Here is a 27,442-nt window from a genome sequence, read left to right as displayed (position 1 = left end):
CAAGGGCAGTATTGATTATATTTAGACAGAGTTCAATTAGTCCAAGAAAAATCTGTTTAAAGAAACATGTAGGTAGGGGATCTAGATTACAAGTTGATGATTTTGCTGAAGAGATTAATGAAGCTAGTTTGGTCTCTCTAAGGGGAGTAAAACATTCTAAACCTTGTTCTGATATTGCTATATTATCATCTAGAGGGTTAGTCAGTAAACGATCTGGTTTTAATTTAATAGCCTGAATTTCACATAGAATATTTTCAACTTTACCAATGAAAAAATTCATGAAATCTTAATAATCTTTCCTTCTCTTACATTTTGTATGTGCTTGTCCCTCAATTCTCATCAGAACCTAGGCAAAATAATTCAACACCAATTGGTCATTCTATCTCAAGATGTACAATAATGTTTGCTTGATTATTTTTAATTTTCCAATTTTTTTGAGTGATTACCCCTCTGTATTGGCATTGCAAAACTCCCAGTTTTTTATGTTATTTTATTTTATTTGGTTTAACTATGAATGCGATATTTGTGTCATGGCATACAATAAATTTTGATTATACAGCTGTTTAAACAAACCTCAGTATTTTGGCTCAGGATAGCTCTGGGTCCTAAGTCCTCTATAGTGGCATTATGCTTTTAAAATGTAGAGTGTGAGATTCTACTGGTTACAGAACTAGGGCTAGTAGAAATCTGAGGTAACTTATAGTTACATTTGACATCCCTCCCGAAAATTGACTATCATTAGCATGCAAATTTGCCGGATAGCTTAAACAATCTTAATTGGCCTAATCAAAAATTCCCTGCTTATCTTTCATGGCTCGAAAGCACTGAAAGACTTTCCCATGGTGAAAAGCTGCATGTCCTTTTTACAGATTTTACAGGAGGCTACTCAAGGATTTGGTCCTTGTTTTAACCGTAATTTGCATTTTTTGTTCTCAAGCCAACGCTCATTGAAGCGGCAACCTCCCGCCATGTTGGTATTTCTCACTCTGTTCCATCAGAGGGCACACATCAAAAAAGACTTGCAGATCACATTATAGCTACACATGCAGACTCGAGCGGAGTTGTTTTCGTTTTATGCAAAAGGAAAAAGCAAGTAGTCTTATTTTATCCAAAAAGTGAACTATTCAGTAAGATAGCGAATTATTATGAAAGCAATGCAATTGCAATTTCAAGTGGTTTCAAGCACTTTATCCAAAATCCAAGCACTTTCCAAACCTTGAAGACATGACATTAAAATTCAAGCATTTTCAAGGATTTCCAGCACCCGTAAGAACCCTTTATACGCTAGGCCACAGTTACTTTGTTTCTGACCACAAGATTTGAAGATTAGCATATGATGCAATTAATTACTTAATGACAGTTATTGACTTAGGAGCATGGTCAGGAGGTGGCTACTCTAGACACTAGGCCTAGATTATGATTTGTAACACTTGGTCATATTTACAGGTATTATTACTTAATCACATTATTTTAATCAATAATTACTTACCACAAATAATTTCTATCAACTTAATTTTTCTCTTCTGTAACTGCCTGAAAATGCCTCCTTGGCTCATTTGGATCTCAGGAAGATTAAGCCTTGCTGTACACACAGTCATGTGAAAAAGAAAGTACACTCCACTTCAAATCTATGTTTTTATTCATCAGGGCCTAAATAACAATTGTATGGTCAGCACCAACTTCTATAAACAAACAAATAACCTCAGGTGACAGCAACAACAAACAAAAACCAACAATACACTTCAAAATGTAGTCATTTCCCCCCAAAAAGTAATCCAACATTCATAGAACAGGTGGGAAAAAAATAAGTGCCCCCTTCCTACTTCCACAATAATTATGAGAACAGCCAGGTGTTACTAATAAAATGCAAAGATTAGTTAATCACTAAGAAGTGTGACTATCTCTACAAAAGCAGGACTTTTGGCAAGTGGGTGTTCTGGAGCAATCAGGTGTGTGTTGACATCATTCCGAGAAGAAAGAACATCGGTCAAGCCCTCAGAGAAGGAATTGTTGATGCTCATCAATCTGCGAAGGGTTATTAGGCCATCCCCAACAATTTGAAATTCACCATCCTACAGTGAGAGGATTGTTTATAAATGGACAACCTTCAAGACAGTTGTTAATCTTCCCAGGAGTGGGTGTTCCAGGAAATTCTGTCCAAAGTCAGACAAGTTAGGAAGCATTTGTGTTGACAGAAATTCTGTTCAATTCTGCTAGGAAGAGTTACAGGGGTAACACATGTGAAGAAACATCACTGATCTCTGCTTGAAAACTGTGAAGATCCAATAAACCTTCCTTCTTTTACATTTTGTGTGTGCTTGTCCCTCAATTCTCATCAGCACCTGGAATCGAAGACAAAACAATCTAACACTAGTGTAAACATCCTCATATAAGATGAGCAATTACAGTCCACCCTGCTGCAACGTGTTCTAACATCTCTGATCTTTATTTACAATTTAAACACTTTTTGTAAATGAGGTAAATGCATAAATGCACAAGGCATATTTTAACATTTTTGCCCATGTGTACCAGTTTATAGTAGTTAAACACAGTCAATCACTTTCCCTATTATCAGATTAAAAGTACAGTTTCACTGAAAATATTTTTTTAAAAATCAATATCTGTGAATCAGCATCCCGCTACTAGTTTCCCTTCACTGCTAGTCACATTTCATTTTTAAGCAGATGGTCTTTTAAAGGAAGCCACCCAACCTTAACCACATAAATTATATTTATATTGACATATTTATGATATGCCTAGTGATTATCATGTTAAATTGTTGGTTGGTGCTGTATTTTCATTATCCCCATGAGAAGATAGCAGCTGTGCCTCCAGCAAGTGGGGACATTGCTACTTAATAGCAGAACACTTTTAATGATCGCAAGCATAAGTGATAACTTGGCTTGGCTAGTTGGAAATCTACAAGATTATAACATTGATGGCAATATTAGCATTAAAGTTGAAGCTTTGGAACCTTATCTGTTTGAGATGAGTGTACAGATGAGTAGGTGAGAGAGCTTAAAGACTAACAGACCAAAGGACTAAGCTGCATCAGTTTCTTTAAATAGGGATGAAGCGAGAGATAGATCCCACTGGCACCGCTATCAGCAGGTATTGGAACAGCATTGTTGGTAATGTAGGAACAGTTAATAAACAGTTAACCAACACTTAACTCAATAAATATTAATATGCAGGTCTTTTAGGGTGGATTTTTCCATTAAGAACTGCACAGACATTAACCATCACACTAAATGTTGTCATATTAATCATTTATGAATCAGTCTGTTTATATTTCAGTCAGACTGACTTCATTGATAGTGCTTACATAGATGTCATTATAGTGTACCATCTCAAAATGAACCATTTCATAATAAGGTAAGGTGCAAGGACACAAAGGGCAGAATGAATGGTTATAAGGAAGTCCTCCATAGCTCTATTTGGGGATTTCAGTGCATTCATAAAATGAGCATTTGTCAGTGCTGAGATGTTTTCTGAGTGCTGAGTTCATGTGTAGTGTCCATCTGTTACAGAGCATGTAGGTTTACACTTCAGACAGGTGACAATAAGGCTTTACTTGATGGACTTGTTATTACTCCAGAATCATTTTGGTATGTCTCTCTATCATCTCCACTTTCCTTGGTCTCTCCCCGCTGTTTGTCTCCTTTCAGTAGCTGTTTTCATGACCAGTTAAAATATATAAATTGCTGGGTGATGAAGGGTTGTCAGTTGGGGTGCTTTGTAAAACAATGTCTCTGTAAAATATTTTTAATATCAATTTAAGTTTACTGAAGTTAAATTAAAATCAACTTAAGTTCCTTTACTTTGAGGGAAAAAAAAACGAAAAAAAAAAACAGGCATAGCGACACAGAGAGAAATAAGTTCTATTACCTGTTTGTGCCTAAAACCCGAAATACTCGAGTTTCATCTGTGATTTCTTGTGTTATCTGTAAAGCAGAAATATGACTTCAAGGTCAGGAGATATACATCCAATCTAGGATTTACATAGTACGAAATTATGTATCCAAGTATATAAGATCATATTGTAGATCATTATAAACCTTTACAATTCTGCAGTAATTCAGAAAATTCAGGTATAAAAATATCTAACATACACATTTATACAATCAGATTAAGGCGCAGTGGTTCAGTCACAAATTCCCCCTCTCAGCACAAGATGTGTTTCTGAGTGTAAAGAGCACTGCATTTATGTTCAGTTTTGAGTTCATGTCATGTGTTGTGTTGACCCATGCATTTGTTTTGATTCTAGTCTTATCGTGCATTTGTGTCATTAAATCGGAGCCTTGTTTTCTAGTTTCCATGTTTTGTAGTATTTACCCTTGCACATTTTCCATGTTTTTTTGTTTGCTTGTTTGCTTTTTTTAACCATGGACATTGCTTGTTTGATGCTGCTTGCCTGTTTTTTTGACCTTCTCTATAAACCGTGACTATAATTATTGGATTAGTCCTAATAAACAGCATGCTGAGTTCTGCCTCAAACTCACACAGGTTACAAAAATATATTAAATGGTATCTTCAGTTAAAGAAAATAGGAAAAGCAGATTCTGTAAAGCTATTTCTCTTCAACTACATTTTAGAAGTTAGCCATAAGGCTTAGCTATAAGAAACGGGTTGATTGCTAAACTGAAATACCTCACAGTTGTACAGGCTGCGTCCTTTAAGTCCATGTTTCCAGAAGGCTAAAACACTATCTTGTAGACAAACTGTAAAAAAAAAAAAAAAAAAAAATGTAATACAATTTACAAATCACTTTCTTGCTTTAATAGTCAATTCCACAGTTTTGTGGACTTTAAGTGTATGAATTGAAGTGTTTTTCATTTATATGTAGTCCTTTTGCAAGATACACAACAAACACCAGAGACAAAAATACATGGTAAAAAAAGAGATAAAAAAAGAGCTAATAGTAAAGTAAACATTCAATAAAATTCATAAACTAAAAGACTATAGAATAATTATGGTCAAATTACTTAATTTAAGGGAAAACCCAAGATTTAAGTGCATAAATAATAAATGCCAGTTCAGAGAAATGTAAAAAGTTTATATATATATATATATATATATATATATATATATATATATATATATATATATATATATATATATATATATATATATAATCCTAAATATTATCTGAAAAGTTTTATACTTAAGTTTTTATTAAAGAGGGTTCGATCAAAAGAAATGACTATGATTGAGTATTTATCAAGTATGCTTTCTCACCTAAAGTCTCAATAGGGAAACCAAACTCCATTTCTGAGGCTAAGTCCATGCTTGGGACACCCTGCAGATTGACAATCTTCACTGTTTCTTTAGTAAGAGACGCAACACTGATGGTGAGATACAATACAATACAGTATGGGCACTTGAAGTATTTGATTTGCAGATAAAGTATAGTGTACTCACTTTCTAATGCAATCAGGACTGTATCTCTGTCCAGCTGTGTTACCTGCCCTGCTCTTACACATTCACTATCTACACACACACACACACACACACACACACACACACACACACAAAGAGCAATTATTAATGTAAAGAAACAATGTAATATAATGATAACATACCAAGCCTAATTCAAATGGTGCTGCAAACGTCATCAACAAGCACCTGTATTAGAATTTGGTGTGCCATTCAGTTCAATTATGTCAAACTTTAGTTGCTGCTTTGTCTGAGGGTCATCACTTCTTGGCTGGCATTCCCTCACACCTACACAGAGCTGAGGAAGCTCATCCGTGACCAAAACAAGTAGCTCAAAAATGACCAGAGGGTCAGGCAGACTTACAGCTATGTGCTATGAGAGAGTGGAGAGAATGAAAGGAAAAAGTGAATGCTTAGTAATGTTTGTCTAACACAACACAAGATTAGCAAAGAAGAGGCAAAGAAAGCAATGCACTCACCTTTAGATGCATGAATTTCTGCAGGGGCTCATACCACAGGAGCAGAACAAGTCCAGAGGGCACAGCCGCACAAAGAAACGTGCTGTCAGTATACGGGTTACGAGCTTGTGGAAGGAACAAAAAGATTGCCAAGAAAAAACATTTAGCATAAAATTGCCCTTGATTGTATTTACAAATTAAGAGGTCTAATAAATATAATCACAATAGCCACATGCTAAATAGAGAGCTGCACAAAAACATCCTTACCAACACTGCACTTTCTACAGCCTTTAGTGTCTGGGATTTTCAGTGACACTGCAAACTTCCTGTAATATAAACAGAGGTGGCAGTTGTGAAGGCACACTAATAATATGACTATTACCTGAATTTAGCTGTAAAAATTATTTAATGATCATCAGATAATTTGATCACATTATGATCAAATATTAATGTTATGTTGAGTCCTCTGTCCTGAAGACAGTGAAAGATGATGTCAGGAAACATAAAGGAACTGCTTTACTTCTGACTGTTATAAAGCTGACACTGGAGACTCCTTCCAAAAATGCTAAACAAACATCTCCTCACAGAAAGCTTCATCATACCAACAATTACACACGCTTTAAGCCAACTGTATGGAGAATCCACTAAAGAAGTTGTTAATATTGGAAAAAAATTATGTATAGGAGTGAGCACATGATTAATATACAGTCAGGTCCAAAAATATTTGAACATTGACAAGAAGTCCAAAGAGCTGTGACTGTCAGTGAAGCAAGAAATCATTAGGCTGAAAAAATCCAAACAAACAAATCAGAGAGACAGCGAAATGGTACAATTATTGGGTGCATTCTTAAAAAGAAAGAATGCACTGGTGAGCTTAGGAACACCAAAAGGCCCTGAAGACCGCTGAAAACAACTGTGGTAGACGACAGAAGAATTTTTTCGATGTTGAAGAAAAATGCCTTTCCAACAGTTGGCCAGATCAAAAACAACCTCCACAGGGAAGGGGTAACGGTATAACAAGCCACCATTTGAAGAAGACTTAGAGAGCAGATATATAGAGGCCATGCCACAAGATGCAAATCACTCATCAGCAGTAAGAATTGGAAAGCCAGATAGGATTTCAAAAAGAAATACAGAGATAAGCCACCAAAGCTGTGGAACCAAATTTAACCTCTACCAAAGTGATGGAAAGGCACAAGTGTGGAGAAAGAAAGGATCTGCTCCTGATCCAAAACATACGAGTCCATCAGTCAAGCATGGTGGAAGTAGTGTCATGACTTGGGCTTGCATGGCTGCTTCTGGAGCAGGCTCACTAATCTTTATCGATGATGGAACTCATGATGGTAGCAGCAGAATGAATTCAGAAGTCTACAGAAACAATCTTCCAATTTACAGAGAAATGCATTCAATTAAATTGGGAGGAGCTTTATTATGCAGCAAGACAATGACCCAAAATACACTGCCAACTCAACAAAGGACTTCATCAGGGGGGAAAAGTGGAAGGTTTTCGACTTGCCAAGTCAGTCACCAGACCTGAAGAGGAGACTGAAGATAGAAACCCAAAACCAACATCAACTGAAAGAAGCTTCAGTAAAAGTCTGGAAAAGCATCACAAAGAAGAATGCAACAATTTGGTGATGTCAGTGGGTCACTAGCTTGATGCACTTGATACAAGCAAGGGATATGCAACCAAATATTAAGTGTTATTTACTTAAATTTACTTCGTGTATCTGTTTCAATACTTTTGCTCACTTGAAAAATTGGTGGTCTGCCATGTTCTAAGTTGTTTAACATATCTATAGGTAAATATCAGGAAATAAAAGCTGAATTTCTGAACTATTATCTCATATTCATCTTTTGATTTCAAAGCCAAATGTATTCAGCATATAGCCAAAACTAAAGAATTGGCCTTATCGTTCCAATACTTTCAGAGGGGATGGTATGTGGAAGGCTCCCTAGTGGTGTGTTCATTTATTGGTGGGTTTAATTTTTTCCCCAAGACAACTACATATGACATAATATATGACTTAATGCCCGAAATTGCCCATTTATTATAACCAAAATATGGCTTTTGCATTTTTGGATTATTTTCTACTTAGTAATTTACATAACTGGCATGAAAAAGAGACTCTGTGTTTACCTGTGGATGATTCTATCAGTAAAGCGGTTGGTGCTGAGGGATAAGTGACTCGGTTTCCTCTGAACATGTCCACGTTGCTCAAACAGAGCAGTCAGACTATGAGAGTAAAGCTGACATGACTTTCCTATACAAAAGGTGTCACACAGAGAAACAAGTGCTTTAACTTTGCAGAGGACAGCTTGTATTATTACTTTGTTAAAGTCACTGCTGGGGGAACATTGAAAAAGGCTCTAACTCACCACAGACAGACATGAGGACATTGTTCATGACATACAGCCATGTACATCTCTGTGGCAGTAACTGTAAAGAGGAATGAGATTCATCATGAAAATCACAAGGTTAGTTCCCATGTCAGTGTAATTGTGTATATTTAAAGTTCTATTCTATACTTCATGAAACTTAAATAGAAGAATATGCAGTATATTATACATTTATGTATGCCAAAACAACTGATTGTAATGTAGTGATGAGATAGTTCTAAACAATAAATATCCTACTAAAACCCAATGCAGCAGTAAAATGTGAAAGAACCTTTTCCAAAGTGTCCTCATGAAGCTCATTTAAGTTGAGTGTGTAGACCCCCTCCTCTGCCCCCAGTATAAGGTACTGATCTAGAATAAGTTTTTAAAACAGTCACAGATGGGTCAGTATGAATGCAGACCCTATGGACATTAGCAAAATAACAGTAGCATAAGTAAGCAATACAACACAACAAATATTGTTCTTATACCGCAGAAATTTACCAACAAATAAAAAATGTTATTCACTAAAAAAGTTATTTTTACCCATTTATCGTTACATTTACTGTTGTAGAACGTCTGCTAAACAACTTAGTTCCTGTTATGACTTTCATTATAACACCTCTAAACAGTTGTTCCCTTATCAACCTCTCTTTTCTCTGTCTTTATATTTATAGGCTTTTTTTGTTAAACTGCAGCTTGTCATGTTAATGGAAACCAAAAATGCAACGCTTTCTATCTTGAAGAAAGGAATAGCTTTATCTCCGACTGTTACAGTGGTAATCCTTCCAAAAAATATGAATAAATGTCTCCTCACAGATCATTATATAATTATCATCATTTCAACAATTACATACATTTTTTAACTTGTTTATGCGGCGCATCTGCTATATAAGTCCTGTGTAATTCATCAGCGACTTTAATAGGAACATCTGTCCACCAGATCATTCATGTAGCAGCAGCGCAATGCAAAAAGCTGTGATTTGGCATCTGACCAATTGGAATTGAGAATTCACCAGCATTGTGCTATAAATAATGAACATTATTCAGCAAATTCCTACCTCTAGTTTTTGGAAAAACCCATGTCACAGCACAGTGGATTCTTAATGGGCAGCCATTGAACACTTTCGAGAAACAGGCCCCCATCTGTGCAAGAGAACAGAGACTGAGATTATTTTTGAGGAACTCTCATATGTGAAAATATTGCAGTATGAAGTTAAACGCTAAAGCAAAAATGTTTTTTAAAAAAACAAACAAAAAATACCTTTGTTCTTAAAACTTACTCTAGCCAGTGTGACATAGCAAAGACCCGAAATACAATGTAATGTGTCACTGCCATGTGAATTCATGTTTTAACATGTGTCACACTATATTATACTCCTAAAAGTCATATAGATTTGTTTGCAGTATATTAAGTATTAGGAAAAATAAGTAGGAAATCCCTTTAGTAACTCTAATTACTACATGTGATGTAAAAGAGAAAGCGGAAGAGTTCACCAGAGCACATGTGAGTAAAACTTACATGGACTTGGGGGGTAGGAGGGAGTCCATGAGAATCAGCTCTCTACAGGTTAAAGGTTAAAACACAACAAAACAAAAGGAAAAAAAAGTGTGTTGTTTGTGTTAGTGGCACTGGTCAGTACTACTTTTATTAATTGAAACGTTTAAGCACATATTTAACATTTTAGAAGTTTAACGTTGATTTCACTGTCACTGTTTAATTTAAAAACATGCCGCAACATGGAGCCAAAACAGCAAAAAAAAAGTCCCATTAAATTAAACAAGCTATCCAAATATGAACTTCACTGCAAAAGTAAAGAATGCGAACTTCTCTAAAATGCCCTCTAAAATCACTCGGTGTGACACAACGAGTATTTACAAACAAGTTAGAAGCCAAAATGCTTAAACAAAGACATTGTGTGTCTAACCGAATCTTCCGCTTTCTTTCTCATTGTACTCCACTCAGGAGAGAGAGCTGTGTCCTTGCTGGCAGAAAGGCTTTGCTGCTCATCTTGATTATCATCCTCCTCAGGAACACAAGGGTCACTGCACCACTGCCGCACATCATGACTGGCCGAGCATCTTATGAGAGCTGTGGAGTGATTGGAATAAAAGCAGTAGTAAGACACAAAAGAGTACAATTTTTTTAACGCAAGACCAAGTGAATTTTTGCATTTGCAAGACTGCAGTTAGCTTTAGGAAGCATCTGAGACAAGTGAGAATTAATACAATACAACAATGAATCAGTGAAAGAAAATGTCTCTTTTTGGCCCACCCATTCATCCATTTGTCTGTTAGTTTTATATAAGTTATATATGCAATGGAGAGTGATAGTATTCGAATATGTTGGGGGGGGGGGGCTTGAGCATCTCTGTAATACCTGATTTGGGCCGAAGTGTTGTATCAGACTTTAGGGAAGCACTGGGCCTCAGGGTTAGATCTGTGTCCTGATGAGCTGTACTGCAATTGCTCATGGGAGGAAGTGATGCAGTGGCTGATACTGGTGGAGGACTGAATAATCCACTTTTCCTCTTCCCCCACTAAGCAACATCAAAAATAACTCACATCAGCATCAAATGAAAACCTTATATATATTTTTTCTTTTGCATTGTTTATTGCAAATAGGTGTCACAAAACTGTATCAGGTTTAAGGTAACAGTACAAGAGGCTATTGAGAACAATAGACCAGGAGTGCACGTTTGCAACAATATATTTAATGTACTATATTTTTTTGTCACACATTTAAGGGTCTTATTTGAGTCACTCTGGTAATTACATTCTAACTGTTTAAAAGGTATTTGTATTTCAAACCATACCCCAATGGACAGCTGTTGTTTTATTGTCAGGCTCCTGAAATGGGTGAGAACATAATGATGACGAATACAGTAAAAGTATCATATAATTAAATATAACAGAACTCAGTCCAATCCAATTATCTACAGCATGCCTCATCCTCAACACTGAGAGTGATAGAATATTTTAGAGCATAAAACATGGACCAACTCTGACACTGAATAAGAAAGACCTTGATTTCTATGGCTGCACTAAATTTCAGATGCAGAAGATGACCTTGAGCTACTTCCTACCTCTGCTGCAGTTCCTCTTCCACACATTCCAAGAGACTCCTGCAAAACCACCAAGAATGATATTTATATTTAGGATTTTGGAATGAAATGTTTAATGTTTAAAGCTCTGCTCAGGTTGTAACTAACAATCCGAACAATTTGGTGAAGGTTCATATGTAACAGAAAGTGGCCATTTGTCATGTGAGACCATCTTTTTTTGTCTTGATGATTGTTTTCATTTTAATAAGAGAGACAAAATATGGTCATGGATAAGCAACAGGTTCTCACACTTACACATGTGTAACAATTCACTCAATTCTACTTGCATGAAAACATTACAAAAAGGTTATAGTAACCTTTGTACCTGTGTTATAATGACTGAGTTTTCATTTGTATGAGTCAAACAAAATCCAACCACATGACCACAGCATGTTCACTTTCATATGTGATAAGGTGATCAGGTTTGAACAAGTGTTCCCACTGTCACATATGAACCATGAAATCAGTTTATGCTATTAATTTAAGTTAATTTAAAGTTTTCTTACGGAGACTCGGTTTCATCACCAGAAATGCTCCAGTCATCACAAGAATCCTGAGAGGAATACACTCCAATTATCTTGAAATCATCACCATATCTTCATAATTAAGCCAAATGAAAATTATACGAAGAAACTATTATCACCACCACCTAAGCTATAACCACAAACATTCAGAGTGTTTCAGAGTGGATTTACAAAACAGTAAGAATATTCCCAGTGACTTAGTAAAGATATTGTTGTATGTTTAATATTCCAGTGATTATTTAAATAAAGTTCAAACTCACCAGATCTGGATATGGATCTGTCTCTTTCCTCCTCAGAGGTGCAAATTTGACCTGATCAACTAGAATAAAAAGGAATGGCAGAAAAAAATGTTTTTCCTGAGTTAGTTGTATTCATCTGTATTTAAAAGTAGTCTATGTATAGTGTCTTGCATAAGTATTCACCTCCTTCAAAATTTCTGTATTTTGTATTTAAGTTACAAGCTGTAACTGAAGCCTAGAACATGATGAGACCAAAGTTGAACTTTTTGGCTTTGGTACAATGTGCTAAGTTTGGTGGTAACCAAATACTGCTCATCACCCTGAGAACATTCTCCCCACAGTGTAGCATGGTGGTGGTAGCCTCTTGATTGCCTCGCTGACTAATGCCTGGCCCCTGACTTTTGATGGATAGCTCACTAAGCAAAGTCTCATTTGTGCCATATTCTTTTTCGGGTTTGTTTTACTAATGGAACTAATGGTGCACTGTGGGATATACAACGCTTGGTTGTTGTTTTTGTTATCTAACCGATTTATAATTTTCCAGAATTTTATTCTGGGCGTGTTTTGAAAAGCTCTTTGGTCTACATGTTTCTATTTGTTTATTTGTTTGTTTATGTTCTCCTTGGGATCTTCCAGGAATTTCCACTTCTAACTGCACACAAATAGAGTCGATTCAACTAAACTAAGTTTTTTACTTGTAAATAATTTTGTAAACTATATTGATTTTTATCGATTGATTACAGTGTATTTTGTGTAGATTTATGACATACCTCAATTAAGTCCATTGCACTGTATTTTTTCATTTGATACCCAAAGCTTCTCTCTGTCTGGATGTGTATTCTTCCAACCATTTTGTTACACCGTTAATGTGAATGTTTGTGTCATTTCCATCAATACTACAGAATAGTTTCATTGTGTCACACCATTTGAATGTTGTAATCTTACTGATAGGACATGTGACAATAGTGCCTCAGTGCCTATGTAGCTGAACACCACACACACACACACACACACGCGCATACACATACACACACACACACACGCACACACACATACACACACATACACACACATACACACACACACACACACATACACACACACATACACACACATACACACACATACACACACATACACACACACTTCATCCTTGGAACTGTTGACTGGCTCCCATTTCATATGGCTCTGCCAAAGTCTGGTAGTGTATGTGTTCGAGTGTAGGTACGTCACAAGCAGAGGACATGCCATAGGCGTGTATAAAACAGTGCCAGCTCTATGGGTTCTGTGCCCACTGACATCATCATTGCCTGCTTGCTTGAATGCCTCCATTGTGTCACAAAAATACATTAAACTATGTGTGTGTGTGAGAGTGTGCGTCTGTATTGTTGTGTGCATGTACACATGTGGAGCTGACAAACACTGCCTGTGCACTGAGTGAAGCAAGTCATAATAATATACAGTATTATATTAGTTACTGGTGTCAGAATTGGGTCTGGACGTAGGTTTCTCCAATCTAATCTCTATCTAACTTATCTGTAGCTTATGTGTGCTTACACAAACAACTCCAAAACATTTCTCTGTACTGAGAAAAGTACACAGCAAAATCCCCAGTGTTGAATTAACGCCTAGAGTGTTGAATGAACTCTTTCAGAGTTCATTTGTGTCCAGTTGGACATGAATAAACACTGTAGGTGTTAATTCAACACTGTGGATTTTACTGTGTAGAGAATACCCATTTACTCTTATAACAGATGTCCAAGAGCATTCAATAAATAACTCCATCAATAAAGCAAAAGCGATAACATAATGTGAATTCAAAACTACAACTTTTACACTCTAATAAAAAAAAAGATCAACGACATCAGTAAAACTAGTTTCAACACTGTAGGAAATGTTAGAAAGTTATAGTGATTATTTACGCACAATCAGGCAACAATTACGGCACTTTTAGATTTACTCGTAAACACAAATACTTCCCTCTGAATAATCTCATGTTTGAAAAGACAAATTATACAAATTCATCAAATATTTTAAAAATACATTTTACTGAAGAATTCATGGATCTGCAAAAAAAATGCTACACATAACTGATTGTGTATTATCGATTCCTCCAATGACATCCATTGTAACTGGATGTCATTGGAGGTAAAAACACTTTTAACAGTAAAAACACTTTTACTGTTCTTTTCTCAGTACACAAAAATGTGTCAACGTCACAGTCTATGTTATTCACATATATGGTACGGTATTTCTTAAGCATTCCTCTACATTTGCACTATATAAGTTCACTGTCTCTTTTTATAGCTTTATGGCTTCATGACTTTTATGTTCTAAACTTTTCATTTGAAGGTTGTGTGAACTACATCTTAAAGATTTCAGAAAATCTATAAGATTTTCTGATATCAAATTCACCTTTCATACATTGGTAGTTTATATCCCTGGTTATTAAAGACATGATTTATCAGTAATAATTTCAATTGCAAAATTCTTCCAGCCAAATGCAATGGCTTTAATCTGCATCTTTTTTTGTCTGGGTCTTCTGATTTTTGATTACGTCACCATACATATGTGGGAGAGGGAAAATGCGAGGTAATACAATAGTATTCTCATACTCACACTGTTCCTCAGAAAGACTTCTCTCTACTGGTAAACACTTTCCCTTTGACTGGATCTTATCTGGGGTATCATCATTAGCCTGTGATTGCATGACCACCACATACACCCACATGTAATAAACACATCAGTATTAATTACATCTTTGTAAATCAGATATTAAGTCTGAGGTTTAAAAAAGACATTAAAAAAGGCCTTATTTACGTCATGATCACTGTCCTCAATGCTGGGTGCATGGTGGAGATCTGGGTTGTTGGCCATGTCCAGCAGCTCAATGACTAGGTTTCTGGTCAGTAGCTGTGTAACAAAGGAATGCTAGGACAGGAGACAAAGGTATTCATTAAAACATTTAGTAAATTACAACTTATACAGTGCACTCCACTAATTTTGGCACCCTTGGTCAAATATCAGCAAAGAAGGCTGTGAAAATGGTCTTTATCATTTAACCTTTTGATCTTTAGTTAAAAAAATTCACAAAAATACTCTGCACTCATGGATATCAAACAATTGCAGATAAAACACAGGTTTATTGTAAAAAAAAAAAAAAAAAAAAAATGAATAAATAAAAAAAAACTTTGTTGAATATATGTGTGGTACAATTACTGGCACCCTTTTAATCAATACTTTGTACTACCTCCCTTTGCCAAGATAACTGCTCTGAGTCTTCTCCTATTATGCCTGATGAGGTTGTGGTCAGTAAACCATTTCTGTGTTGATTTTGATGTATGTTTTGGATCATTGTCCTGCTAGAAGATCCAACCACGGCCTATTTTAAGCTTTCTGGCAGAGACAGTCAGGTTTTCATTTAATATCTGTTGATATTTGATAGAGTCCATGATGCCATGCATCCTAACAAAATGTCCAAGTCCTCGGGCAGAAAAACTGTCTCAAAACATTAAAGATCCACCACCATATGGCATGAGGTACTTTTCCATATGGCTACCTCTCTGTGTGCACCAAAACCACCTCTGGTGTTTATTGCCAAAAAGCTCTGTTTTGGTTTCATCTGACCATAGAACCCGATCCCATTTGAAGTTCCAGTAGTGTCTGGCAAACTGAAGACACTCGAGTTTGATTTTGGATGAGAGTTTTTTCTTGAAACCCTTCCAAACAGCTTGTGGTGATGTAGGTGACTTCAGATTGTAGTTCTGGAGACTTTGTGACCCCTAGATGCAACTAACTTCTGCAATTCTCCAGCTGTGATCCTTGGAGATTTTTTTGACCACTCAAACCATCCTCTTCTCAGTGCGTTGAGACAATATAGACATACGCCCTCTTCCAGGTTGATTCATAATATTTTCAGTTGACTGGAACTTCTTAATTATTGCCCTGATGGTGGAAATGGGCATTTTCAATCCTTGTGTTATTTTCTTATAGCTACTTCCCATTTTGTGAAGCTCAACAACCGGTTTTTTGCTGCACATCACAGCTACATTCCTTGGTCTGAACCATTGTTATATATATTGTAATTTGGCCTATGTTTTACTTCATACTTATACCCCTAAGTCATAGTTGAACAATTTCCTGTTCACCAGTCACCCAGGTGGACTAAAAAAAATTAAATATCAATGGGAATATACATTATATTTCAAATATATATTATATTTATAAACCTGTGTTGTGTTTGCAATTGTTTGATATCCATGACAGAACAGTATTTTTGTAAATTTTTTAAACAAAAGATCAAAAGGTTAAACAATAAAGACAATTTTTCACAGCCTTCCTTGCTCATATTTGATACCAAGGGTATCAATATTAGTGATATACATAACAAACTATAATTATTTTTCATTCTTTGATTTTTTTTTTTTTTTTTTTTTTTTTTTTTCCACCTGTAAAAGAGTTTCTGCTGTGGGTCTCTTACGAGGATTCTTCGTCAAACACATCTTCACAAAGCTATGAAATCCTGCAGACCTACAAAGTGAGAGTAATACCAAAAAGCCCCATATCAGAAATGAAACAATAAATTAAACTATACTGTATATTAAACTGCTTTATATTACACTGTAGAGCCATACAACAATCCTTATTATCTCTCAAAAGACATGATGTTACCATTTTGCTTTATCTTTCAGTTTAGGGGGCTGAAAGCTGCTCTTCGACATCAACATCAGTGCTCTGGGACAAACCATTGTTGCGGTTATCAACAATTACTCTTATAAAACACAAAAAGTATTTTACATTCTGTAAGTGCATATGAATATGTTGCACAAGTGCTGTATGTACCTAAATCATTCTTACTTCATGGGATGAAGATCAAACATGGGTGGCTGCAGCTCTGCCAGCTCAATGGAAGTGATGCCTACCGCCCAAATGTCACACAAGTGGTTATAGCCACCTTTCTTCTCCACAGCTGCAACCTCAGGGGCCATCCTTGGATAAGTAGAAACATATTACATTTGACAGAATTGTTAAGCTAATTAGAATTAGCAGAATTGTTAATTGTTTAATTAATTAATGCAAAACCTCCAGTCCTTCAATAAAACAAAAAAGAAAAAGAAAAAAAAAAGAAATCTCTCGTGAACCATTAGTCATCGCTGGTGCTACACAGGACCTACTGCAGTGAGATAAATTGGGAATGAGTTGAAGGGTACTGATGGTCCTAGTCATTGTGCAGATGGCTCACCAGTAGGGAGTTCCAATAAAAGATTTCCTCTTGGCAGCAGTGGCACTGATCTCTGCAGCAACCCCAAAATCAGCTGCAAGGACAGAGATAGAGGGCAGAGCATAGAAAGACAGAAGGAAATAGAAAGAAAAATCATAATGAGAAACCTAAAGGAATGTCTTATCAAAGCAATGCAGAGATTGTACAAATGACAAGCTGTGTGTGGCTGTGGCATGAAGCCACAACTTATTCCTACTGACCCAGTTTGACATCTCCTCGTAAAGTAAGAAGTATGTTGGCGCCCTGCATAAAAACAACAATACAATATATTGTTAAGCCTGTATTTTTATTTGTTTATTTTATTTTATTAAAAAATTGTGCTTTAATGCAACATTTTGTTTATCAGCGTTGACTGGTGTCTACAGATGCTGGTGTAGTGCTTTACTCTATATTCATATATAGAATTTTAAAAACCAAGTAAGTCTCACTATGGAGATTTGGTGTACTAAACAGGAACAAATAACCGAAAGCATTTTGGTAATTGTGAATCTATAATAACATTCTACATCTGTAGCTGTAACAAGCGTCTATCTAAATACCATTTTGAGTATGAGGTGCCCAAACAGGTTTACTGGAATTCTACTTTACTGGAAATGAGCTGGAAATGAGCTGCTTATCAGAAGCATTCTGATTTAATTTTTTAAAAGTCCTCTGTTCATGTTTCAACCTCTTCCTTGAGGTCTACCTTCCTGTTTTAGTTGATCAAGAACTTCTTAAGGCAATGTTTGGATGGTCAGGTCGACACAATTATGGTTGGAGCTAAAGTCTTCAGGAAGGCAAATCTCCACAAACAGGGTTGGTGGCCACTGCTATAAAGTGTCTCTTACTTATTATAAAATAAATACATTTAAACTGATCACTGGTTAATTAAAACAAAAAGGATATTGTACCTTAATATCACGATGAATTTTGCCAGTTTCATGGAGATGATTTAAACCCTGCAGGTGAAAGAGAGAAGAAACTTGTACTTAGTTACAGCATTATACGAGCAAAGAGATACCAGTAACCACAGGCACGGGCAAAACCCTTATTAGACAATCACTAAATGTAGAAATATTCCTCAACATCTGCAGTCTAGAGCACCATAATGATATGTTACCAGGAGAAAAAGGCAAGATTATTTTCCAATAACTACAGGCAACACTGTCTCATAATTACCTGGGCAATGTGTAGAATAAAGAAAAAGTCTCACCTGCAAAGTTTCTCTACAGATATACGCAATCTGCTTCTCCTTTAGGGGTCCAGTTACTGTGGAGAAGGAATACAACTAACTCTTAATGAAATGTGGTAGGGAATTTGAGAGGTTTATAATAATCAGAGCTTACCATGGTAGATGTCTTGCAATGACCCTCCTCCACAGTACTCCATACAGATCCACAGCTTTGTGTTTCTGAGGAACAAACAGAAGTATGGGGATAATTTTTTCTATCAGAGGTAATCATTTGTAAATGCAACAATGAGATCACAGTTTTACAAACAATTCTGTAATTGTATTTGTAACCTACACTATATGGTGATAAGTATGTGGACACTCATTGCAAAACCATGGGTATTAATACCGAGTTGTTCCACGTTTGCTGTTATAATAACCTCCACTCTTCTGAGAAGGGTTTCCATTAGATTTTGGACCATGGCTGTGGGGATTCGCCCACTCTGCTACAAGAGCACAAGAGGTCAGGCACTGATGTCGGGATAGGAGGCCCGGCCTGAAGTTGTTGTTCCAGTTCATTCCAAAGATGTTCAGTGGGGTTGAAGACAGGGCTCTGTGCAGGACATTCAAGTTCTTCTACACCAACCTTGATAAACTTTTTTCAATTTAATAAAATTTTATTTGTATAGCGCTTTTTACAATGGACATTGTCTCAAAGCAGCTTTACAGAAACATATAAACATGGGATACAGATTTTAAATGTGTGAATTTATCCCAATTGAGCAAGCCGGTGGCGACAGTGGCAAGGAAAAACTCTCTAAGATGTTAAGAGTAAGAAACCTTGAGAGGACCCAGACTCAGAAGGGAACCCATCCTCATCTGGGTAACACCGGATAGTGTGAAAGTAAAGGAAAGTTCATTATGGTTTTATGTGAAGTCTGTATGTTGAACTAGTCCACTGTTCAAAGGAGACCGGAGTGCAAAACTGTATGTTGTAATTGCAGTCACAGGGCCTTAGAAGCAACCGTAGTCCCAGCAACCACAGTTAGTGTGTCCATCTGGAATTGGAGTAGATGAGAGCTCCATCCAGAGGTATAAACCATGTCTTTATGGACCTCTGTTTGTGCACAAGGGCATTCTGGAACATGTTTGGGCCCTTTGGTCCAGAAGGGAAATCTTAATGCTACAGCATACAGAGACATTCTAGATAGCTGTGTGCTTCTAACTTTATGGCAGCAGTTTGGGAAAGACCAACATATGGATGTGATGGTCAGGTATCCAAATCCAAATACTTTTGGTGATTAATGTGGGGGAGATCTTAGTTACAGGGCTGTTTAAACCTGTGCTGACAAAAAAATTTATTCAGTTACTGCCTATGTAACTATTTTAAGTGTGAGCAAAGAATACAGTACTGTCTGTGTGAGTAATGTGTTTATTGCTAGAGTCCAGACATCTGCTGGAAAACACCAGAAGCATCAGGCCTGCATAACTCTACCTGTGGTAGCTGCCATAATAGGCTACAATATTCTTATGCTTGCACTCCTTCATTGTGGTGATCTCCTGCTGAATAGATGTGATGTCATCTCCTGAAAGGGGCACAACGTGTTATATTACAGCTCTGTAATTTCACTCCTTGACTAATAAAACTTGTTATGAAAGGAGACATTGACAGCTCTAAAACAATGTATCCTACAACGGTCTTGGCACCACTGAATTGTAGCTGTAAGTAGGTCAAACGAAAATTAAACAAAATAGCAGCATGGCCATCAATAACAAAGCAGAAATTACTGCATGGCTGATGTTATGCTATGGGTTTGTTTTCTTGTTTTTTTTAAGTGCATATATCTGCAATAAGTCAAAGAGTGGGTTGTTAGAGTAACAGTATTTACCTACCCGGATCCAGCTTAACAATTTTAATAGCAGCCATTTTTGAGGTCTTGATGTTCCTTGCCTAGAAGAAAATAAAACTCAAAATTTATATGCATTCTGTGCTCATCATTACTACAGCACATTATGCTCACTTAAACACTGTAGCATACAGTGTTTACTTTAGTAAATTTAGTAAAGTGTTAGGAATAGAATAATTTCCCAGTGTACCACCACTCTACTCCACCACTGCATGGTGCCAGCATACAGTATTTGAATGAGCACTGAGTACACCATCTTATTTTAGAATTTTATAAAGAACAATGACATGGTGACTGTGATTATTTTAACAACTTCCAGTTGTGGAACAGTAACCTGTAGAACGAAATGTCTTGATTTGTACATGACCTGCTCCTGATGACAAACATGGTGGTGGTGAAAGCAAATTTTGAGGAACTTTTTGGGCTCAGATATTTGTAGTTAGGGTGTTTGATCAACTCATTACACTTATTAAACTCGTTAAACTAGGAAAGCAGATGATCACAAATTATATGTGATTCATTTTTAAAGTAGAATACGTTTTTAAAACATGCATAGATTTTCCTACAGGAGTAACAAGAAGCTAAAAGTGAAAATTAACAAGCGCAAGATCCACTAACATTAGCTAAGAATTTTTATATCTACAACCTTACTTTACATTAAATTTAGTTTTTCTTAAACTGAGGGCAAGGAATTCATCTTTGGCTTCATTTTGTATGACATGAACATTTGTGTGAATCTGGGGTTTTGTTGTTTTTTTATTCCTGGACAGATATCTCAGTCTAAACAAATTCCATCTGAGCTAGCTAACTTATTTACCTTAGCATTTGGTTTATAATATGAGGTTTGTTTGGGTTTTTTTTTTTTAACAGATTTTTAAAAATAGGCTAAAAATATCTGCCTTCAAAATGACTGTAGTTCTTTCAAATTTATTTTCACCTCTAAGACACCTCATTTTCCACCCAAGTTTTAACTACTACTGTGCCACCATTGTAAGAGGCAAATGATTTCATAAGCACTTTTACAACATATATACAAATGGTTACATTTTTGAATCTGCCTGGAGGTTCCTTTTAGAGTGGTATCAGTATTTCATGCCTCCAGCAAACATAGTGCTGACTTTGGGGTTTATATCTATTTTATTTTGTTACAGTAACATAGTGACTCTGTGGTTAAAGGCTGTTGGTTACTGATCAGAAACCCTCTCTGCTCCAGTGGCACTGTATCATGGCTAGCTCTGGCCCTCTTCATAACAATCTGGGATATGCAAAGAAAATAATTTCACTGTGCTGTAATGTATATGTGGCAAATAAATGCTTATACAGCATCAGTACCATCATGATAAGGTGATCTAAAATATGTAGAAATTATGCTGATGGAATAATGGAAATCCTACATTAGATCTAGAATTTAGAATTTCCTAAAATCTAGAATTAAGATTAGAATTTCCATTAGATCAAAAACATTTAAATTTAATAAATCATTGGGTATAGGGAAAAGGAAGGAAACAAGCTGGAGTGCAGGAATTAATTTCCACTGTGTTCTTGTTTATGTCGCTTAGTGCAACATAATAATAAGTGTACGTGTCTATTAACAAAAATGGCCACCTTGTTTTCTTCCCATCACTGATGAACACAGCAAAATAAGCACGTCTGGACAAAACCTGGAACTAAGCTGAGCTGTCTTCCTGTTGTTTTTCCTGCCATGGCAGTGGACTTCCTGCTCTGGAGTAAGTGACAGTGAGGTGGCCCTTAATGGTCTTACAGCAAAACATTAAATAATGTCGCTTAGGACAATGGTTTGACCAGGAAGTAGGTCCACCTTTGATCAGCAATCCAAAAAAGGTTTTTTTTTTTTTTTTTTTTTTTTTTTTTTTTAAACTTTCCGTCCAAACTACACCTGGCAAGACACGTCCATAAGTCAACTTCTCCAAACTACTGCTTTCTAAATCTGTGGAGTATTTATCATCTTCATATTTTAAATAGCCATTTGAGATAGGCAATAGAGTGTGAAAAGGCTTCTTTGTCTATTGTATCTACTGTAAGAAATACAAAAGGGTTCTTTGCTAGCCCACTCTATTATGACCGAGGCTGCGCATAACAGTGATGGTTCTCTTTTTTCACTCCAAAACAGTAAGGCAGGACATGAAACCACTCATGGAATGTCGAGGCCACACCTGCATGCCTTATGTTATGAATAGCAAAAGGATGTAGTCGTTTGCTTGTGTCTGAATGTTTGAGTGTGTATAAATTAGTGGTTAATCAACATTACCTGCAATGAGAGCTCACTAGTAATGGACTGAGCTCCTAGTATTGCCTAAGCAAGGTGAAAGTAAGTGTTCCACAAAAGTTACAGTTTAGTATTATTAACACTAAGCATAAACAGAGGAAATTGGAAAATGCACAGTCTGAAATGAGGAGAAGGTGAGCTGATGAGTCACTACGCATACACATGCATTTCCGTGCTCCATGAAAAACAGAGTTCCATGCCATGTAGTTTCCATTCCCATGTTTGGGCAGGTTAAAATATTCCTGGCTTCTGATCTCCAGGTCTCTCACCTTAAACACATCACCGTACGTGCCACTTCCGATCCTCTGAAGGATCTCATAGTCCTCCAACGGGTCTAGAAATGAAACTCCAATAGTATCCATGATAGCAGCGAAACCCTATTAGGCAGGTTCTTCAAGCAATGGACATGATTAAATCCCACAACTGCATCCAAGAAACTCTCTGGCCACAAGGAAAGTCAAATGAAACGCGTTAAGCGGAAAGAAACATAAAAAATAACGCGCGCTAATCGGAGGAAGCTGTTTGTCTGTAGACGCACTGAGTCTCTGCAGCAGCGGGAATGAAGAGGTGTCCGTACGCATTGTGAAGCGGCGAGCCTACACACGCACACACGCACACACACACGCACACACACACGCACACACACACGCACACACGCACGCACACACGCACACACACGCGCGCGCGCACACACACGCACGCACACACACGCACGCACACACACGCGCGCTCTGAGAGAACGTACTTTACTCAACAATTTAAGCATTCCCCATGATTCCTGGAAAGAAACACAAGAATATGAACATCTGTTTTACTTTTTTTTTTTACACATGTAAATCATAAATTGTTTTAAAACACATTCGGGGTTTTTTTGTTTTTGTTTTTTTTTTTACTTATTTGTATTACTTAAATTGCATATTAATAATAATAATAATAATAATAATAATAATAATAATAATAATAATAAACTTTATTTTATAAAGCGCCTTTAAAGCAGCTTCTCAAAGCGCTGTACATAAGACCACAGTCCACAGAAAAATAAAACAAATAAAAGTTGATAAGAAAAAAAAAATTAATAATAAAACATAATTATAAAACAATCTAAAAAGACATCAGCAGTCGAACGCAAGTTTTAAAAAAGTGTCTCTTGAGAAGAGCTTTAAAAATGGCAAAAGTCTGGGCTTCCCTGAGTTCAGGAGGAAGAGAGTTCCAAAGTGAAGGAGCATAGACAGAAAAAGCCCTGACACCCATAGATTTTAGGTGTGTTTGTGGAACAGTTAACAGATTACACTGTGAGGAGCGATTTGGGGTGTAATAAACCAGATAAGTATTGCGGAGCCAATCCATGTAATGCCTTGTATGTCAACATCATGATCTTGAAATCGACACGGAACCTGCCCGGGAGCCAGTGTAAGGACTTCAAAACAGGAGTAATATGGTCACATTTCCTGGTTCCCGTCAGGATCCGGGCGGCAGAGTTCTGAACATATTGCAGTTTGTTAATTGCGGTTTTAGAAACTCCGGATAAAACGCATTACAGTAATCCAGCCGTGTGACAACAAATGAATTAATCAGCTTTTCAAAGAGGTTCAAAGAGGTTATTGGTTGTAAGATGATTGCAGAGGTGAGAGGCAACAACACGCTCAAGTATTTTTGCCAAAAACAGAAGATTTGAGATGGGACAAAAATTGTTAAAAACGTCCACAGAAACATTTTCTCTCTTTGGTACAGGTGTAACAGCAGCAGTCTTTAGTACTGCTGGAACGACCCCAGTCTCCAGTGATTCATTTATAATGCTGAGGATAGTAAGGCACCACACAGCGAAGCACGATTTGAATAGATTCGTAGGAATTGGATCCAGTAAGCAAGTGGTAGATTTCATGCTGGATACCTCCCTTGTGAGATCCTCAGAATTAAGCAGCGAGAAATGAGTGAAAGAAGCACCAGTGAACCCAGATGGACAAAGGAGTGAAGTGGCACAGTCAGGGTTAACTGAAATTTCTTTGCGAACATTGACAATCTTAGAATTAAAAAAACTGTAGAAAAGAATCACAGAGCTGCTGAGAAACAGGCAAAGTGGTAACAGCATTAACTTGAAGCAATCTGTTTATGGTTTGGAACAAGTGTCTGGGATTATTTTGATTGTTTACAATAGTCTGAGAGAAATAAGAGGATCTTTCAGTCTCCATTAGTGCACGATAATCCCCCAGAAGATCCTTCCACGCTTGACAGTAGACATTCAGTCCAGTAAGGCGCCATTTTCGCTCCATTTTCTGACATACAGCCTTTCTAGAGCGCAGATCATCACTATACCAGGGAGCAGAGCGCCGAATGTGACCTGACGTGACCTTAAAGGAGCAAAAGTGTCAAGATTAGCAGCAAGAATGGAATTTAGCTGCAAAACTTTCTCCTCCAGTGATGAGTGATGAAGATCGCTTAGGATGGAAACCACAGAACTGGAGAAAGCTGTCTGATCGATAGACTTCCACTTCCGGAAGGTTACTGTTCGGATGGTAGGCTCACTTGAATGATACAGTTCGAGGTTAAAAAAGACAGCTGAATGATCAGACAGTCCAATGTCAATAGATGAAAACTGCGATACAAATGAGCCGTTTGCAATCACAAGATCCAGCGTATGACCCTTGTTAGGAGTAGGGTCAATTACAAACTGTGTGAAGTTATAACAATCAATTAGAGACAGAAATTCCTTAGGCGCTACAGAGTCACTCCAGTCCACATGAATGTTAAAATCTGACACAATTAGAATTCTGTCAAACTTCATACTCAACATCGATAGGAAGTCCGCAAACTCTGACATAAAAGCTACATGTGCCTTAGCCTAAGGTGGTTTATAGACAGTAGCGATGATAGTGGATACAGGAGCGGAAATACTCAAGACCAGGCATTCAAATGATGAAAACTGGGGAACAGACACGGAGCTTGTGTTGAACTTCAAGTTGTAAACCACAATAATGTCTCCGCCTCTGCCAGATAGCCTCGGGACATCTAAAACTCCAAAGCCCGCTGGAGTGATCTGGTTAAACAGGAGCCCATCATTTTCTTTATGCCAGGTTTCAGTTAAAAACAACAAGTCCAGCTTTTTATCTGTAAGAAAATCCGATAAAAGCAGCGATTTGTTATTTACAGACCACGTATTGAATAATGCGGCATAAGCCAGGCTCTGAAGCGGAGACGACAGTGGTTTAATCTCCACGCGGGGAACCGATATTAAATTGCTGTGATCAACACCAGTATGGAGCAGTTTGTTGGCCTTACGGTGACAGATAGGGACATAGATGTCAGGAGAGGATGAGACAGCAAGACTGCGCCTCAAACCCCGATGAATATATCGCTTAGGACGTAGCAGACCAGCATCTCGACAGAGATTGTAAGAGTCTTTGGCTAGGCAATAACAGTTCTGTTTTAGATTCCATAGCTGGCGTGTACCTTAGCGCCATGGTCGTTGAGTGCACACTCGCAAGGCCAGAGCGAGTGAAACTTCGGAGCGCACTGCGAGCACAAAGTCGTACAATCCTCACACACAATCCACAAACGCCGGACCGAGGCGTTGATTCAGAGTTACATGCTGCAGGTTATTCCAGGTGAAGCACAGAAATAAAAAACTACAGTCCAAAATATATAAAATGGCACCGCCACATTGCAGTCATTACGGCACTAAAGACAATGTAACTTAAAAAACTCGCAGCTATTTAAAAAATAAATAAATATGGCGTAAAATAATAAACCAAAACAAACCAAAACAAACCTAACGGTAACAGGAGCAGCAGCAAAACACGCCAGCGTACCCTGTCACCCATGTTTTATGTTATAGCCTATATCTAGCCTATAGGTCTATATAAACTCAGTAAAAAAAAAAAAGACACGTCCCTTTTTCAGGAGACTGTATTATAAAGATAATTTTGTCAAATCCAAATGAGCTTTACAGATCTTTATTGGAAAGGGTTTAAACAGTGTTTTTCATGCTTGTTCAATGAACCATAAACAATTATTGCACATGCACCTGTTGAACAGTCCTTAAGACACGAACAGTTTACAGGCAATTAAACTGTTCGTGTCTCTGAAAAACACTCTGAAAAACACCAGAAGAAAGATGTCTAGGGTTCCTGCTCACCTGCGTGAACATGCCATAGGCCTGCTGCAGGGAGGCATGAGGACTGCAGATGTGGCCAGAGCAATAAACTGCAATGTCTGTAATGTAAGACGCCTAAGACAGTGCTGCAGGGAGACAGGAAGGACAGCTGATCGTCCTCGCAGTGGAAAGTTACATGTAACCAGACGTGATGGAGAACTTGTAAATGTCTTGGTGGAAGAGTGGAGTAACATCTCACAGCAAGAACTGACAAATCTGGTGCAGTCCATGAGGATGAGATGCACTGTAGTACTTAAAGCAGCTGGTGAAAACCACATACTGACTGTTACTTTTATATCGACCCCCTCCTTTGTTCAGGGACTCATTATTCTATTTCTGTTTGTCAAATGTCTGTGAAACTTGTTTACGTCTCACTTGTCGAATGTTTTTATGTTCATACAAATATTTACTCATGTTTAGAAATTGCTGGAAATAAAAGTAGTTGAATGTGAGAGGACGTTTCATTTTTTCATGTGTATATGTGCCTGCAATTTAAAAAGAACAATAATTATTCACTGTGCTTATAA

At 37.1% G+C, this 27,442-nt stretch overlaps 1 protein-coding gene across 3 annotated transcripts; it reads right to left on the bottom strand.

Moving 5' to 3' along the window:
- Positions 1–1,621: 1,621 nt before the first annotated feature.
- On the bottom strand, positions 1,622–23,399 carry map4k2 (mitogen-activated protein kinase kinase kinase kinase 2). 3 transcript variants are annotated; one of them, XM_047156786.2, is made up of 32 exons: positions 23,035–23,399; positions 20,465–20,522; positions 20,067–20,157; positions 18,747–18,811; positions 18,614–18,669; positions 18,312–18,359; positions 17,622–17,664; positions 17,383–17,455; positions 16,998–17,129; positions 16,812–16,874; positions 16,589–16,670; positions 14,961–15,071; positions 14,760–14,838; positions 12,162–12,220; positions 11,884–11,930; positions 11,360–11,398; positions 11,090–11,123; positions 10,654–10,813; positions 10,202–10,365; positions 9,796–9,837; positions 9,335–9,419; positions 8,566–8,645; positions 8,274–8,334; positions 8,035–8,158; positions 6,162–6,220; positions 5,916–6,019; positions 5,626–5,809; positions 5,422–5,490; positions 5,239–5,325; positions 4,651–4,721; positions 3,889–3,944; positions 1,622–2,342 (listed from the first exon to the last, which is right to left on the bottom strand). In XM_047156786.2, exons 1-32 carry the CDS (start codon positions 23,125–23,127, stop codon positions 2,336–2,338), a joined length of 2,526 nt encoding a protein of 841 aa, XP_047012742.2. In that variant the 5' UTR covers positions 23,128–23,399; the 3' UTR covers positions 1,622–2,335. The 3 variants fall into 3 exon arrangements, with proteins under 3 accessions (XP_047012742.2, XP_017328208.2, XP_047012741.2); XM_017472719.3 differs by having other exon boundaries at positions 1,622–3,752; positions 23,035–23,398; XM_047156785.2 differs by lacking the exon at positions 9,796–9,837 and having other exon boundaries at positions 1,622–3,752.
- Between the last annotated feature and the right edge of the window lie 4,043 nt (positions 23,400–27,442).

The sequence above is a fragment of the Ictalurus punctatus genome, chromosome 7, assembly GCF_001660625.3.
Source record: "Ictalurus punctatus breed USDA103 chromosome 7, Coco_2.0, whole genome shotgun sequence".
Taxonomy (NCBI): Eukaryota; Metazoa; Chordata; class Actinopteri; order Siluriformes; family Ictaluridae; genus Ictalurus; species Ictalurus punctatus.
Note: the sequence above shows the minus strand (reverse complement) of the source record. Positions and strands in the feature narration are given on the sequence as shown.